This window comes from Pyrus communis, chromosome 10 (genome assembly GCF_041283825.1).
Source record: "Pyrus communis isolate YQ-2024b chromosome 10, ASM4128382v1, whole genome shotgun sequence".
Lineage (NCBI taxonomy): Eukaryota > Viridiplantae > Streptophyta > Magnoliopsida > Rosales > Rosaceae > Pyrus > Pyrus communis.
This window is the reverse complement of record NC_142574.1, coordinates 9546699-9564551: the sequence shown is the minus strand read 5'-3', so window position 1 is coordinate 9564551 and position 17853 is coordinate 9546699. Positions and strand designations below refer to the sequence as shown.

Here is a 17853-nt window from a genome sequence, read left to right as displayed (position 1 = left end):
AACGTTAATAACTCTCTCACCCCATTTGCACCCACGCGTCTGTAGCAATAAGTACTGCAAAAATACGCCAAGAAAATGATTCTTACGTGACACGACACGGCAGTCAACAAGAGTCAACACTTTGCCTCAAAGGGCATTCTAGGGATAGGCTGTTACACCACATCTTTAACCAAATGATAGGAAATCCAAAGGCATATTCATTTAGTAACAAGTGGCACTCAAAATATGTTTGGATAACCTTATTTTAATAAGGTAGTTTAATTTAATTAACCAATAAGTTGAAGAACAAACTTAAAAATAATAAACACATTGAGGGGCTAAAACATAGTTCATTTCGATTGGAGATAGTATATAAATAAAGTTTGGCACTGTTTGTTTAAAAATAATTGTTTGCTGGGCTATAATTCTAGAGGGGGTTATGTTTAGTCCTTTTGGTTGGTGATAACCTTGGATAAAAGGATTAATTAGAAAGGCCAAGGACTCATCTAGGCTTAAGAGTGACAAAACGTAAAAGGAATAAGGGCCTTAGCCACCATGCAGTATACCTAATTATTTCCAATCACGCAAACTTGTCTTGCCTTCTTGAAACATGCCACTACACACCAATAATTACGGTGAAACCATGGGTAATATTAAACCTTAGATGCTATGGTCTGTTGGGTTTTACAGAAAACTTTACCAAAAACAAGTGAAAAATTTGAATGCCATTACATATTATGGTTGTTTGATCAAACGGCAATTTTCTGACTCCATAACCCACCTGCAGATTAACCCGAGGAGAGCTAGCTGATCGAGTAAGTATTATTGATTATTGAACATCGTTAACTTGTTACAGTTAAAGAGTCATTCCTTCTCAGCTACAAATCAGTGTGACACACGTGCATAAATTTTTTAATTAATTGGCCGTTTATGCATACGTGTCAGAATGTGATCGACATATAAGAGGAGGAGAAATGACTCCGTACTTCTAAGGAACCAAGTAATTTTCCGAGCTAGATCGTGAAGTGAATGAAGGTATGGACCAAAGGACCACAGAGGTCTACAGGAATGTTGGGTGAGAATTTGAAAATGATTCTCTTCTGTTTTACTAATGAAGAGTAACTGGAATATATAGTTTTTGTAAGTCATCAGCTGTAACTATAATCTAGGGACTGGACTTGGTTGTATATATAGGTCTGTACTCTGGAGTTATGACATCAACAAGCAGAAGCAGTAGGAGTACCTTGGTTTGGTTGTACATAGTATATGAAGTCCTGGAATTAACCATATATACAAATATATATATATATATATATATGTATGTATTATATAGAAGGCCTTTGAGGGAAATGACTCCTTTTTTTTTTTTTCCCTTAATATAAAAATGGGGATTAGTAGTGAAACCCATATCATATTGAACTTTAACGATCCAAACCGTCTATTTTTTAAATTACACATCATAGATCATCCTTACAAAATATTAGCCAAATCGGAAATATTTGAGGCGTCGTCTAATTGAGTTCAAAGAAATTGACGAACATTTTGTTCTCTTAGAAACATTGAAATTTAATCGTGATAATTAAAGAAACAAATGGTTTCGAGTTAAATTGAATTTTTGCAAGAATGAACTATGAATCGAGACTTACAAAATAGATGGTTTAGATTGTTGAAGTTCGATGTGGAGTGGGGCCCATAACTGATTCTCTCTCTCTCTCTCTCTCTCTCTCTCTCTCTCTCTCTCTCTCTCTCTCTCTCTCTCTCGTAACCGAGCTCCCTCTCAACATCTTATCCAACATTTGTTTCGATGGGTATTTTCTTGACCCACAAACTACACTGGTTCCAAGTATGTGGGCGACTCCAGTAGAATACTTACTGCATCAACAGTACACTAAATTAATAAGCAAATGCAAGAAATTTGTAGCTTAGTTGTTAATTAAAAGCATTCACTTTTGCACTCGAGGTCGTGTTAATTTCAATTTCCCTATCCCAATATCGAGTATACATACATACATACATATATATATATATATGAAAATAATAATTCATAAGAAAATTGATGAAATGGACAACTGCATTACAGTAAAAAGAAGAGAACTGAACTCTAAATGTTACTTACACTTCAAGCAATTCTTAAGTTAATTTGTGAACAGGTGTTAGACGTTGGACATAAATAATAATCCCAACACTCTGTCAAATTGGTTAAGACATTGTGCTATTTCTTTTACAATCAAATGTCAAATATAAATTCTTTTCATCGTAATTAGCTGAATTTAATGTAGAATATTGTTTGAATAAAAAAAAAATTGTGCTTCTCAGATCAAATGTTCCAAGTTCAGATGCAAACGGACTTTAATTTAGGGTTAAAAACCATTTTGATCATTGAATTATAGGCCAAAATCTATTTTGGTTACTATGTTTTCAATTTAACCAATTTGGTCACTGTGTTGTTAAAAAAGTACCAATTTTGGGGGCTTCTGCTAGTTTTCAGTTAAAAAATAAAATAAAATATTCACTATTGATTAATAATTGTAGAAAAATAATTTAAAAATAATTTTTTTTGAACCAGAACAAGGATAAGAATGAAGAGATGGGCATGGGAAAGATAGGTCACACCGTCTCCCTTTTCTTAATGTTAATTAGTGTATAATATTGCTTGTAACAAATTAAAAAATAAAAATAAAACATTGTCAAGTTGAAATATATCAAAAGTCAGTGTTTTGATATATTGAAGTTTTGGTAGTGTGAAGCTAAGAATTTCAAGGAGAGAATAATAAAGGCTTTTAAATCACATTTAAAGGGAAAGGCTAAAAAGGCTTTGTAAATCTTTCCAGCCCTCAAAAGTCTGGATTGTTATGGCGAAACCATAGCTGGTCCCCTTTTATTTTTATTTTTTTGAAAAAACGATATTATCTACACTAAAAAACCTAACCCTTAATTTACAAGTAAAAAGAAACACCACAAAACTGTAATACTAAGTGTCGGCTAATCTCTTTTTATTAAAAGAAAAAAAAATCACATTTAAGGGGTCAAAAGAATTGGCTACCACTGTTTAAAGTTAATACCAAATTGCAGTATCCTGACATGGTAACCAAGTTTTGACGCGCCAAAATTTCTTTTCTAACCTACTATTTACGACTCTTTCTTGCTGTATAATGGGAAAGTGCTACAGAAAGTCGCTACATCCGGAGCATTTTCTGGGACTTAGAACTAGAGGGCTTTCTTTACTTGAAAGAAGTCGTTTCGCTCCTTTTGTGCTGCATCGACGTCATCTGGAGATGCCACTGCAACCACAACCCCTTTGTCTTTGACTACGTCGATCGCATTTGCAAATTCCTTGAAGTCCTTCAAGCTGTGTGACAAATGGATAACAAGTTAAATTTTGAACTAGGTAATACATTCGCAGGCATGGCTGTAACAGATGTTATGTTCTCATACAAGAATCTAAATATGATATACAATAATATCTGATTCGGTATGATAAAGCTAACAGCTAATTCGCGAACAATGAAAACGATGGAGTAACAACAATGGTTCTCTTGCCTTACAACTTGAATAACAAGTTAAATCATCAACCAATGAACAGCATCTCTACCTTGTTGACAGTATCTCTGCTCGTCTTATTTGCCTTTCTTCTTCTGTGATTCCCAATAAATATCGCAACAAACTGCAGGAGAAGAAAAAATGGAAACAGGTGAGGTGAAAATATTTCAATCTTTTGGAAACAAAAAGCAAATTCAGAACCAATGTGAGACCGCCAGCCAACAAACTATTATGGCACGTTGTGTGCGTAAAATTAGATACGGAGGCATACACATGATTGTTTCTAGCAACAATCATTAAGAGGTAAAAACAATCCTGTTCCCTTCTGGTTCCACAGCGGTCCTCACATATATATCCCACTTTCTGACACAAATAAAACTGATGATGTCAACATACCTACTATAACCTTTGGCATCAGGAAGCTGGTACGAATCAACATCTCCGATTGTCCCAATGATGGACTTGGTAAGAGTCTCTTCATCGATTTCTAATTGTCGAAGAAAATCCCCAGTCCCATCATATACATCAAGTGTCTTTAACAAGTTGGGGTCCCGATAAGATAAGAACGAGAATACTCCTACATTAAATTTCACAAAGTTAGCTCCTAACATAAGCAATTAAAACTCGGAGAACATTTAACACACAAGATTTTACCTGAGTGATTATCAAAGTCACAAAATCCTCCATATGCTCCACCACTAACTCTTACACGATCCCACAACCATGTATTACTAATGTATTTGGAGATAACATGTGCACTCCCACTAAGCCGATAACCAGTGTCATAAATGTTACCAGCTTTTCCAATATAATTAACCTGCAGAAGGTAAGAGCTCAGAATAATTAATTCATAAAACATTCAAAAAGGAACCACGACAAAAAAATATTTTTCTAACCTGAGTAGGGATTACAATGGCTTCATTTGCTGAAGGTAATTGAGCATTCCAAGTAGCAGTCGCAACAGGAGAGCTGTTAGGCAGCAAATCAAGAAATTTACTCACAAACTTCTCAGAGTTGGTGAGATTCTTCCCTTCAGCAGTGACATTTACTATGCAACCTTGCCTAGAAAGCAAGGACTTGCGGATCTCCTCAAGAGATGAAGAAATTGCATCCCAATCTTGATCAACTTTCTCTTCAAGAGCTTGAAGAAACTCCAAGTAACTAAGTAGAAAGAATAAATTAATTGTATCAGAAAGTATGTTGGTCGCACTAAGTTTTGCTATTCGATGTTGTATTATCCATAAGTATAAGCAAATAGTTCTCATACATGCTAAAAGCTTTCCGAATTATTCATATCAAAGATATGGTAAGATTTAAAAAAAGAACAATCATGCATAACAAGCTTAAATCTGCAGGGTCCTGGAAATGAACCTAAATCTGTAATCATTTTACAAGATGTACATTAACAGCACAAAGAATTGTATTTAATTTCAATGCAACCTTGAAATCATAACTTCTTGAAGTGCACTTTACAAACAGAAAATGTAGAATATGCAAGATTGGCAGAAAACATCACTGGTAAATTTCCAGTCCAACCTGACACCACCCATTTGTTCAGAAATCCACCCCGCAGTATTTAGCTTTGCATCCATCCTTGCAGCAACAATTCCATGACCACTACCTCTCAATCGGTTCTGAAAAAGACATAACAGAAATATTACAGCTTTTAAGGTCAAGGATCAGTTCTGTTGAACCTTTTCAAATAGAGTTTATGATATACCTCCATTCTCGCTTTGATTTGGGAGACAAACTGCTTAAACCGCTGCTGGTCTGTAAACTGGACGTCTTGAAGAACACAGTTGAACTGCAATAACATGAAATAGATCCATGAAAACCTTGATTTAAGTATCTGCAGCAAAAATTTAACCACCAGACTACCATACTAATCTCGAGGTAACATAGCAATTATACAGTCGGTGACTTGGTATGGCATTGGCACTGCAATTACAAACCTCCCGCCATTCAAAACGAAAAAAAGACGGGAATGATCAATGTTCACAATGAAGCCAATCCTCTTAAGGAAAGGATAACTAAATTGTAACTATTATATTCGAAATTAAGAAAAAACAAACCTGAATCTTTTTTTTCATTTGATTAGCGGACAACAGAAAATTTGCACAGGAAACATTTCAAATGAAAATATGTATATTTAGAATGGAAACAAGAGAATTTTACATCCACTAAAGATTAAACTTAAGTGATGTAACCTAAGTGCATACGCATTTCGCATATTTGACAAATAATTGTCAGCTCAAGGTAAACTTTGTGAGAAGTTTGGAGCAATAAGTACATGAAGCCAACTTAATACAAATTAGTCTTAAGTAATGAACTGGAAATTCTTATTGACCAAATATCAAATGAAAAAAAGGAACTAAAAATACCAGGTGAAATAGATCATCAGCACGTCCTGCCATAGTTTTTCCACGAACAATTATATGGCTGCAGGGATCCTCCTTGCCCCGTACAGATGATGTCATTGGATAAACTGATATTCCTCCGGTTTTCCTTCCGATCAACTGATTCAGTTGCACAAAACTCAAATCTTTTGTACCCATCTCTAGCAACGATTGGCTGTCAAAAGAACATCATGATCCAATCAAGAATACAATCTAACTTTCCTAACTTACCCAGAAAAATAAATTAACGATGAAACTTGTTAAGCTCAAATGATAATAAGAGCATCATTCTTATGGTTACACTGTTGATGTATATAAAGAAGCAGTTCAATGGGGTGTGCAAATTCTCATACCAATGTTGCCGCTGCAACAACCCCTAACCCTATTGGTGCTTTGCCATTAAACAGATCTACATGACTGTCCTTCCTTTCATAAATACAATTCAACGCCAGGATTAGGTGACATGTGTTAGGTTTTTTGGTTCATCAATTAGTGTCCTTCCCGTTTAGGATTGTTATAGGGAAATAAAGGGTGCACTGAGTCTTCTCCTAAAAGGACTAGGAAAGAATCTTAGTTTCCTTATTCAATTAGATAAGGAATCCCAGAAGTCTATTTGGAATTGGAAAGGAAATGTAATTTTAGAATAGGAAATATAATTTGAAAAGGGGCATGTGAGCCGCACCGTATACTTATAAATAGGGTGCAGCAAGGCTGGAATAATGAGTGAAAAAGCCAGAGACAGCCAAGAGAGTTTAGAGGTGATTAGTTCTAGGGTTTTGCAAAGTACTATAACACTATTATTAATCAAAGAAGCTGTGATTTCTCTACCCAAGGAATCACAACTGGACGTAGGCAAAAGTTCTGCCGAACCAATATAAATCTTGTGTGTTTCTAGTTTTCTCTATTTTGCTAAGTTTTAGTCTATTGCCGGATACATTAAAGAGCAAGACCTAGGGGGAGTCAGAAATATAACAACATGAGCATGAGTGTCTGATTCAAAAGTCACAGGGTATTCACACGAAAATATGTAGACTTGTGTGTTTATAATATCAATAAATATATATTTCTTCAGAGGAATATGCTAGCATGCACAATAACCAGATCCCTTCTGAATTGATTGGAGTCGCGATCTCAATTGGTGAATGTGAGCCTCCGAAACTCCACCAAAGTGCTTTTCAAGCTTCACCCAGAGCTCGTGAGAAGAAGAAACACCAACCGTGAACGGAATGATCTCTTCTGATAGGGTAGAATTAAGCCAGATCAAGAGATTTTGATCCTTTTCATACCAATCCTCGAAGGTAGGGTTCATCGAGCGATCAGGCAAGAATGGCGAAGGACAAATCTCAGTGCCATCAATGATACCAAGCAGTTTGTATAGGCGGAAAATTGGAGCAAACAGTGCTCGCCATGGCAGATAGTTGGATCGTTTCAGCTTGATCGGCACCATACTGCCAATGTTGTGAATCGTAAAGAGAGGTATACGAGTTCAGAGGACTAGGATTAGAAGACGAATTAGGGTTTTGGACCGAAGGAGAGATGATCAGAAAAGACGATCCAGTTGGTGGCGAGTCAAATTGAGCAGCCATATCTTGAAGAGATCAAGATTCAACAGAGATCGAAGACAAAAAATCAAAGAATCAGAGAGAATCGATCGATTTGACGAGCGGAAGAGAAGGTCGGTGCTGTGAAGCAGAATGGCGTGATAGCATATAGAAACAGAAAACTTTCTCTGTAAGTTTCCCAATTGTATTGAATGAATAAATCAGTTACACAGATGTGAATATATATAGCCTTAGCTGCCTTAGGCTAGTTACAAGAATACCCTCAACTACCTTAACTAACTACAGTTACTAACAGAACTAATTACATTTAGCTTTATCAGACTATTTAACAGTAATTGTATTGGATGACTTGTCATTCTCCCTATTAAATATGTAGACTTGTGTGTTTATAATATCAATAAATATATATTTCTTCATAGGAATATGCTAGCATGCACAATAACCAGAGTAAGTGAAAGAAAGTACTCAATCTATAATTTTGCATATCTCTATGTAATTGAAGGTAAAACCTTCGTGTGTCTCCTAAAGAGTCTCAGGAAGAAAATGTGTGTAACTAACTATCCAACATGCAAGTTATCGTGCTCTACAAAAGTTGAGTAGATTTTCTTCACTGAAAGACCAATAGAAAAACAAGATTCAATGAAAGAGGGCATGGGAATCAGTCTGGCTTAATGAGTTTAAGGAAAGTCGTCAAGAATGGGGATCAAGATCAGCCTTCTTTTTCTTAATCAGTTACAGACAATTAAATCTTAAAAAATGGTTCTGACCAAGTGGAAAGAGATGCCAGATTCGTCAGTCATTGTGTGTTTTGCCTTTGATAATACAGATTAGAGAGGCTAAAGTACGAGGCTTCATTTCGCTTTAAGAGAGAAGAGTTTCACAAATTAATTTGCGCAGTTACTTCTGAATAAAATTGTTAAATCTCCAAAATTAAATATTGGCAGGACCAGTTAGTGCATGCTTGGCAGCCCATGGAAAATTAATGAAACTCTACTTTTGAGGTTCTTCAGAAGTAAACCTTTGTTTTAAGAAGCGTTAGCATCATGTTATTTCACGATGAAACCAAAGTAATTAAGGCATAAGAAAAATCAGCGGAAACAACTTACCAAAAAAGAGGTACCAAAGGAAGTAGCTCTTGCTTTAGTGAACTCATATTGAACACAACTTCAGTGTACAGGACATCATTTGTGAAGAGGTCATGCCGCAGAACTTTCACGCCATTGACATCCCCAACCTACATTTAACATATATTTTTTTTCAATAGGAACTATCCCGAAAGGAAATTCACAGAAACTTGATGTTATGGTAACCTCTGTAGGAATACAAGTAGGTTCCTTTGGAATGTCTTGCAAAGAGAGACTTGGAACACTTTTCAAAGCTTCCGAAGGGTCAGGAGTTTCCTGCCTCCGTCGTAGCTCCTGTGTAGCACGTGCTAGCTCAGCTAGATCTTCTTCTGTCATACAGGATTTAACTTTATGCAATATTTCTTTCTCAGCCTCTTCATCACGAGAAGCTTTCTCTGGATCAGGCTGACAATCAAGTTACATGTTAGGAACTTAGGAGTAATAAACAGGGAAGAAAGGTCATGAGAGAAAATGTATAATTGATTACCTGCATTTCTACCACAACTCGATGGGGATTGTCCAGAATGAATTTCTTGATTAAGGGAGAGAAAACAGCCTTAGAGCCTTCAGCTTCTATTCTGGCTTTCAGTGCCAGCAAAGGTTTCTCGTACTTTAATGGCTCAAACGGATCCAAATCATATATCCATTTACCCTATAAAAAGAAAAACTTACATTAAACTATGATCAAGAATAAATGGCCAAAAAAGATACCAGATACTTTATTGAGAAAAGGATAGGGAAGAAAACTAAACTAAAGAGGGATATATCTTACTATGGATCGGAGCATTAGTGACAAGCCACGAGGAAATGATCCCGTGTTGTTTTCCCTCAGAGAGAACTCAATCGTATTCATGGATGCTTCTACAGCTTCCGTATAAAAACCTTCCTCTGCTAACTTTTTAAGTGTAGTCATGACAACTTCTTCAACCTTTTGAATATCATCTTCTGAAACACCCTTCAAACCAATACTAAATAGAGGTTGAAGAAGATCATCATCAACTCCACCACCAACGATGGCCTCACCCAACCCACTCTCAAGCAATATTTTCCTCAATGGAGAAGCAGGCGTTCCCAACATAAGATGATCCAGAAACCCAAGCGTAAGCTCAGTCTCCAAATCTAGGGGCTTATCAGCAAGCAACCAATTGAGGCATACCATGTTTTTCTTCCTCAAGTCACCACCTTCACCAGCAGGATATTTCTCAGAAATCCTAATTGGTTCTGAAAATAGTTTCTGCGGTTGAATTCTTGATTCATGTGCAGATGAACTTGCATCGAACATATCTAGGTACTCTGAGAGAGAGAGAGAGAGAGAGAGGTGAGATGCTAGAGATTCAAAATATTTTTGACTATTACACTTATAAATCATTTATAAAAAATTCTAGGTCATCAAAATAATAGCGCAATAAAAACATGAACATGTAAGCAATCGCTGGCTTCTCTAAGACGGATACACATTTCGTTTCTTAAATTGGTAACCTAAATTTTAGTACTTCGCAACAATTTGGATAAAAAAACCAAAAATGGGGAACATTCGTTGATGTTAAGGTTTGGATTTGGAAACCTTGTTACAGAATGAAAAATTGTAAAATGCACATCACTAGAAGAAGTGAAAACATAGTAACAAGAGCCACTAGCATAGCTAGCATATGGCTTTATGGTTTCAGTGGCTAGATTAATATCCTCAACAGTTTCTTTCCAGAGCTAGCTTCTCATCAATCTTAATTTGGGAAAACTCATCCAATCTTTTATGGGAAAAGGTTGAAATAGTCATACATTATAATCTAGTTTGCAAGCAAACCAAAGTAATTCAAATGTATACGTAGATCCGATTTAATACCACTCAAAATGCGCAGGCGTTCAGTTGGATCATCATCTCCATAAAACCATATTCGGGCATTGCTGGGATGGTAATACTTACGGTGGAACTCCTGTAATATGTTTGTCAGAAAGAAAAGCAGTTGCATTAAAATATTATTTAAGAAACAACTCAAAAATAATCGACAGATGTAACTCGTTCATGAGAATCAGATAACTTGCCAGGAAGGCGGTCACACTCAGACGAATAATGCATATGAGACAGAACATGGAGAAAAGAAGGGAGGGGGAGTAACAGTGAGTCATTCTAATTTCTACCAGAAGTCACTATGTGCAAAGGACAAAAATGCTCACAAACAAAACAAAAAGAAAAAATTCAAAACCGTTTTGCAATAGAATTCTAATTACTGTCATTCTACATCCAAATGACATTGGAATGCATCCTTTACATGGTTCAAAACTTCTTACAATTGGTCATCTGACTACATCACTACACTGAAGGCAACACACTGAAATTTTCCAGAACAATATTTTAAAGGTTGCACAGAATGTGCTGCTATAACTTGCTGTGTGAAATTGTAATGCTACAAAATAAAAAAATATTAAAAAATAAAAAAAATCAAAGTCTACAATAAAAAGTTACCTACGACCACAGCACATTAACGGTTACAATTAAGTTTATAATAGTACTCTAAAGAACTATACAGAAATTTTTCCTCGGTCAACACAACAAACCTTGAATTCGTCAAATGTCAGTTTAGGAATAACGGTTGGATCACCCCCACTGTCAACAGCATAGGTGTTATCCGGAAATAGAGCCTGTAGCAAATGCACATGGAACAGTTGCAAATGGAAACAAGAGGTATCAATATCAAAGTATTTTGAAGAAAAAAAAAAACGAAAACAAGATACTTGGTAAACATAATACCAAGTACTCCAGTCATTCACAAAAGCTAGTGCCATTAAATGTTCAAGTACTATAATCATCCATGATAACATATGACTCTCCTGTCAATAACACAGATAGGTGTGTATACCAAGAACAAATGGCCTTCATGAACTTCAGCATTCATGCTCAATTAGTATCATTATGCTAAGCGCAATGGGAAATAAATTTGGATACAGAAAACAAATAATATAATATTAAGCAGATAACCATATAGAAATGTATATTAATAATGTTTAATGATTTACATATACATCTGATTTTATAAAACATTTAGCTCAAACTGATGTCTTCAAACTAAAGCCCACCATGATTTTTTCCCCATCTAATTACCACGGTTGCCCACAATTAAACCCTCTACAGTATGTGGTTTGGATAACAACATACCTAGATCAAACAAATTCAAGTAATTGCTCATATTGTGATAGTACCATTAAACACTCTACAGTATGATTTGTAACATTGGTCTGTCCATATCATTCAGACACGTGGAAAAGAACTGAAACAAAGATGGTTAAGGTTATAAATGTGCCAAACTGCTAAAATATAGACAATAAACAGTTGGGAACAAAAAGAAAAGAAAACTTGCCTGTTGAGCAGTCCGCCCGAGTATATTATCAGGCTGGGAATAGACCCCTTTCATCTCATTAAAAACAACTCCTGAAATTAAGAACAGAAATCATTTAAGAAAAAATATAGTAGCTTAATACTTGGAAATAAAAAAAATTTATAACCATGACACATCAATTTCAGAAGGATCAGGTGAGCAACCTTTATACGATATATCATCAGAAGGATCATTGAGCTTGTAATGCCAACCCTCCTGCTGGAAAGTCCTGACGTCCTCCACACATTTAGGAAAGAAGACAGCATCCAGATATACATTGACAAGGTTATAGAAATCCTGATAAAATGACATGTTTTAGTAACGAATACAGTGTCAATACAATATATATCAGTGGATTTCTTTCCAATTCTCTACTCGTTTTACCTTTGTATTTGTGGAAGCAACCGGGTAGCAAGTTCTATCCGGATAAGTAAATGCATTCAGAAACGTATTCAAGCTCCCTTTCAACAACTCAACAAATGGTTCTTTCAAAGGGTACTTTCTTGACCCACACAATACACTGTGTTCAAGGATGTGTGGGATCCCAGTGGAATCGTTCCTGCATCAACAAATAGATAAACAAGATTGAACATTGTGATTGACAACAAAAGAAAAGGACATTTGTAATTCACTTAAAACAACTTGATTTACACAACAATTCTTCACTGTTCGGTAGCTAAACCAATCAAACACATAATGCGCAGAAAATAAAGTATCCTAATTTGTAAGTTCCATTACATAAAGAAGAAATTTTTAGTACGAGTACTCACGGCGGGGTCCGAAAAACAATGCCGAAAACCTTATTCTTGTCATCATTGGACACCGAAATAACTTGGGCACCGGTCTTCTTGTGCCTGAAGAGCAGAGCTTTGGATTTACACTCTCCAATGAACTCCTCAGAGACCTTCTCGAACCCGAGCTTTTCCACGACGTCATCCTGCACCCCAGAATACTCTAAACCCACAAAAAACCCAAATTAAATCACAAATTACAAATTGGGTAGCTAGGGTTTCAGAAGGAAATGTACCTGAAGGGGACTGAGTGAATGGAATGGCGACTGCGCGCGCGGAGAGGGAGGAGAAGCTTCTAGCGACGTTGGGGGCAGAAGAGGGGAGTAATCTGCTGGCGGGGCGGAGCAGAGAGCGTCTGCTGGGGTTGAGAATCGGACGGCAGCAATGGTTTCTTACAGCAGAAGCTGAAGAAGAAGATGAAGAGCGAGATAAGGGGAGGGAAAAACAGGAGAGGCGGCGGGAAGAGCGGAAGGAGAAGAAGAGGCGATTGCTGGAGGCGAGAGAAGAGCGAAGCAGAGTTGCTCCCTCCATAACTTTTGTGGTTTGGATTGCGAGGGAAATAATGAAATCTGAAGGTTAAGTGGAGTTGGGGATTGGATGGGTGGTTCTTCCTTCTTTTATTTTCCTTTTTCTTGCTTAGTAAGTTGAAACTATTTTCCATCTTTTTTTTTTTTTTAATTTTTTTCAATTTTTTTTATTTTTAGTAATGTTATACTTACTACCTATTTGTACCATCATTTATATCGATTTTCTAAAAGAGGTAGGGCCCACCAACAAATATGGATCTCATCTCTATTAGAAAAATAATACAAACAATGTTACAAATAAATTGTAAGAGTAGCATTTTTGTTTCATTTTTGTTTACTTGGTGGACAAGTTAAAAAGAGAGTCAAAAATAAAATGTACAAAGTTCGATGAGTTCTTCCACTCATGTAAAAGGGCAGGTATTGAACTCAAACTACGAGAGTTAAATATGAGTTCTTCCACTTACAAGTGAAAAGACAAGTATTAAACTCAGTTCATGAGAGTTGAATTTGGTTCTCTCTGCACATATATAAGTGAAAGGGCATAAACATAATGTCAGTGGTTAATTTGATTTTCCTTTTTAATAAAAGAAAGAAATTTCATTAGGAAAACTTCATTCATCTCCATAATAAGTGGTATCAAGCTCATCATCTATGGGCGTTGAACTTAAATTCACAATTGAAGATGAATATTTCTAAATTGTAGAACTAAATAACGAATTTCATTTTAGAATAGGAAGAGTTGAGAAGCCGAAAGAGTTCCACTATGGATTCAGCTCCTTTGCTTCTAGGATGCTTGGGTTTTGAGGTGGCTGAACCTATCTCCTTTTTCTTTCACAGAAGAGAAATTGTTGCCCCTGTTGATGTTTTTCTTTTTTTTCGTCTACCCATTTCGTCCCGTGTTCAAACACTATCCTACTCTGTAATGTAGTGTAATAATATTATTTGTAATAAAAAATAATAATTTAAAACCCATTGTATCTCAATTGAATACACATAGACAAATAAAAGAAAATTAATATGATTTTCAATGAATTCGTTCACTCACAATCTCTTGACTAACTTAAGCAGAGCTAGCTACTTACAAGAGGCATACAAAATCAACAGTTGAAGGCACTATATTTTAAGTTGTTGAATAGCATGGTCTCTTTCTTTTGCTTCCCGTTTCGGTTCAACTTCCCCTTCGCTTCCTTTAGGTCTACACCAACGTCCGACGGGATCAATAACAATTTTCTCCAATCCAACGACACTATCAATTGGGAACTTGATATGCTGAATGACACAAGTTTTAGGACGGTACCCTAGTATTTCTACTACCTTGAGGTACTTATAGGGCAATTTCGCAGCTTCTGCTATCTTGCTTCTTCTTCTCAACGGCATACTTACCTTCAACACAAGTCTCTGCTATTAGCAACGTTTACATATTCTCACTTCAGGTGGCCCACATATTAGTCATTAATATTTAGTTACTGATATTGGTAATTAATTAATATATGAATTAGTCAAACAACCCACTCCAAGCATGACTCTAGTTGATTACAATCCACTAAGATCATGACTCTAGTTGACAGATAAGAGAGTAAGAGAGATTTTGACTCAAAGAATCCCTTGATGGTAGGGATTAGTGGAGTTAGTTTGTTTTCATGTGAGATTAAGGGGTCCCTAGCCTAGCCTATATAAAGCCTTGCATTCCATCTGAGAAAGATACTCGAGTGGCAATAGGCTAGAAGATCACTTAAACTAGAGTTACATAAGTGTCCGATTTTGTTGTGCTGCGGAAAACTCGTTGATGAACAATCATGGCTGGAGGTTAGTTCGAATTCTATTTTACATGTTGTTGCGCTGAATGTGATCACCAAAACTGATAAATGTGGTATCAATGCCACCTTCAGGACATATTGTTCACAATTCAGTCTTCCTAAGGCATGAAGTGATATTGTTTGATTGTGCTTAAGGGTTCAAACTTGTTTAATCTATTCATATTACGAGTTGTATTTCATTGTTATATGAAGAAACAAAAATTGTAAGTTGATGTCATATCCATGTATGTTATGAGTTTCTTTTCATTTTGAACTCAGTAAGTTGATACATATATAATTGCTTCATGTTGATTTAAGATTGGCCACAACATCTTAAGTCTATAAAGTGTGTGCTATAATCACGTAAGGAGTTCAGTTTAAAAAAAAATGAAATAAGGAATGAGGCATCTACAAATTACAGTAATCTAAATAGCCACTAACACAACCTGACCTGGAACATCAATGTAGACACCCGAATTGTGATGCTGGCCGACACCTAGAAGGTGGCAAAGCCATAAAGTGTAGTGATGTGAAAAATGTGAATAAATTAAAACCTAAAAATGACTAATTAGAGTGCGCATGTGAGCGGGATTGAACCCATATCACACAAGTGATGTCACATCATAGATAAAGTGCAGTTAAGGAAGAGTAAGGACATTTATATTGAAAAGAGAAGTCTCCTACATAATAGCTTTTACTAGCAACCCTCATCATCACGAAATCTCTGCCACTAAAATCCTGGAGGGGCAAAAAAAAAACAAGGGTGAGTGGGCCTAAAAATTAAAGTTTTGTAAACCGTTTTCGAAAACGTGTAACCCTTCACTGTAAAACAAGTATAAAGTTTCTCGAAAATATTATAATACTAGCATGTAATACAGTACCCTGCAGCAGAAGTGGTCAAAAGATGTAGGGTACAACAATAAGGTATCTCAACATTAAATCTCAAATCGTTATTACAAGAAATCAATGCTCATTAATTTATGTAGTCCATTGCAGAGATATTCAGACAATGGAACAGGCTGGGTTTAGGTTTTACATTCTAGTATTACATCACGTGTACTACACTAGTCGCATCACATACGAGTTCAAATCATCAAACAAAAGGACAGGCTGGCACCTAACTCTGGATCCGAAGCGAATGTAAACGGTACATGTGAACTACACCTGAAGTTGGTCCTTGGCCCAGGGCAGTACAAATAACTAAGAGACATCATGCAAACATGCAATTAAAATACAAGTATATCGTGCCACAAATTGATGCTCACGAATAATATTAAAAACATAAAGTATACGAAAAGTCTATTTGTAACACTAAACATAGCATGTCACATCTTAGTAATAAAAGCAATTGTCGGGAAAAATCACACACACACACGCATACATATATATATACACACACATAAAAACGAAAAGACCCACTGATAGGTACCTGCATATCGTAACCGTCCAACTATTCTGCTCGCGGTACACTTTCAGGGTCACACGTTGGCCAGAGCTGCTCGAAAAAGGCTAGAATCTATTGCCTGACTTGGAACCTTTAGAACAGAGGGGATTTGAGCATGCAAGCTCAAGCCTGTGGTCTAGGGGTTGTGGGGAAAATGCCCTATGCCTTCAACTCAACCAAACCAACTAGATTTGGCCAGGTTTTGAACGGGAATCCAACAAACTCGTCAAAAAAATGGTGGATTAAATATTCATCCCTCAAATGCACTGAAACATACATGCATGCTAGTAAAACGTACTGAAAACTTGAGAGAGAGTTTAGTGGTGGAAATCCTAAGCTTACCATGGTCGAAGGAGTGATTATTCTATAGGCGATCATCATGATACACAATGAGGTTTTCGTTTTGGTCTGAGTTTTCTCACGGTCAAATAGTGGGGAACAAGTCCCAGAGGCTTTAGGTGATTTTTGATTGAGTTTGGGGAGTTTTGGAGATGGTATAATGGCTGCTTAGGTAGTGCCGAGAGGAAGAAGAAAGTGCAAGGAGAGGAAGAGCTGCATGAGAGAGTTAAGAGAGGAAATGAGAATGACTGAGTGAGAGACTGGGGAGTGTACGGGGCAGAGGGATAGAAACATAGGGAAGAGAAAAAGTTGAAAATATAGAAATCAAAAGATATGAATGCAGATTAATGTGAGAGAGAAAAGAGAGGTAGAGAGAGCTAAAGAGACGTGGGAACTGGCCAAAAAGAAAGAAAATGATGATGTGTGCGATGAAACAAGTGTGGGTTTTCAAAACCCAAAATAAATATTATTTTAATTCCTACTTGTACACCAAATGAATCAAATATCATGTATGGTCTGAACATAGCCTGTTTAAGGCTGATTTAAGCTTAAAGCTTGTTTAAGGCTGATTTAAGCTTAAATAATGGCCTCACTCTTGTTACAAGCCGAAGGAAAGGCATCTCGGAGATTAGTAGAGGTTATGGAATCTGACCCAGCAACAACTCCAGCAAGAGTGGGCTCTAAAGAATGAAAAGACGTATGTATAAAGTATAAGTACTTATTTCTTATGGATAGTTGAAATTTGATAAGAATTAGGCGCATATCGGCCTTCTTTAGTAACAAATTTTTAGGTCATCTAGAAACTAGAAACTCCCACGCCAGTCTAAGGTGCACACTGCATGACAAAATTAGAATTTATCTCAGGTAAATTTACACTGTTTCAAACATAACTTGTTTGTTATAGCTCCGAATTGAGTTCCGTCTGCGGCCATGTCCCATAAAAATGAGTTCTATTCAAAATAGTAAAATAAGAGTGAAAAAGTG

At 36.3% G+C, this 17853-nt stretch overlaps 1 protein-coding gene across 1 annotated transcript; it reads right to left on the bottom strand.

Annotated features, from left to right (window-relative positions):
* Positions 1–2943: 2943 nt before the first annotated feature.
* On the bottom strand, positions 2944–13362 carry LOC148693494 (presequence protease 1, chloroplastic/mitochondrial-like). The gene is made up of 19 exons (XM_088677744.1): positions 13000–13362; positions 12743–12926; positions 12357–12531; positions 12137–12269; positions 11955–12025; positions 11155–11238; positions 10442–10532; positions 9374–9894; positions 9089–9253; positions 8788–9006; positions 8584–8711; positions 5901–6090; positions 5240–5323; positions 5056–5153; positions 4416–4680; positions 4174–4336; positions 3916–4096; positions 3572–3643; positions 2944–3328 (listed from the first exon to the last, which is right to left on the bottom strand). Exons 1-19 carry the CDS (start codon positions 13292–13294, stop codon positions 3187–3189), a joined length of 3261 nt encoding a protein of 1086 aa, XP_088533870.1. The 5' UTR covers positions 13295–13362; the 3' UTR covers positions 2944–3186.
* Between the last annotated feature and the right edge of the window lie 4491 nt (positions 13363–17853).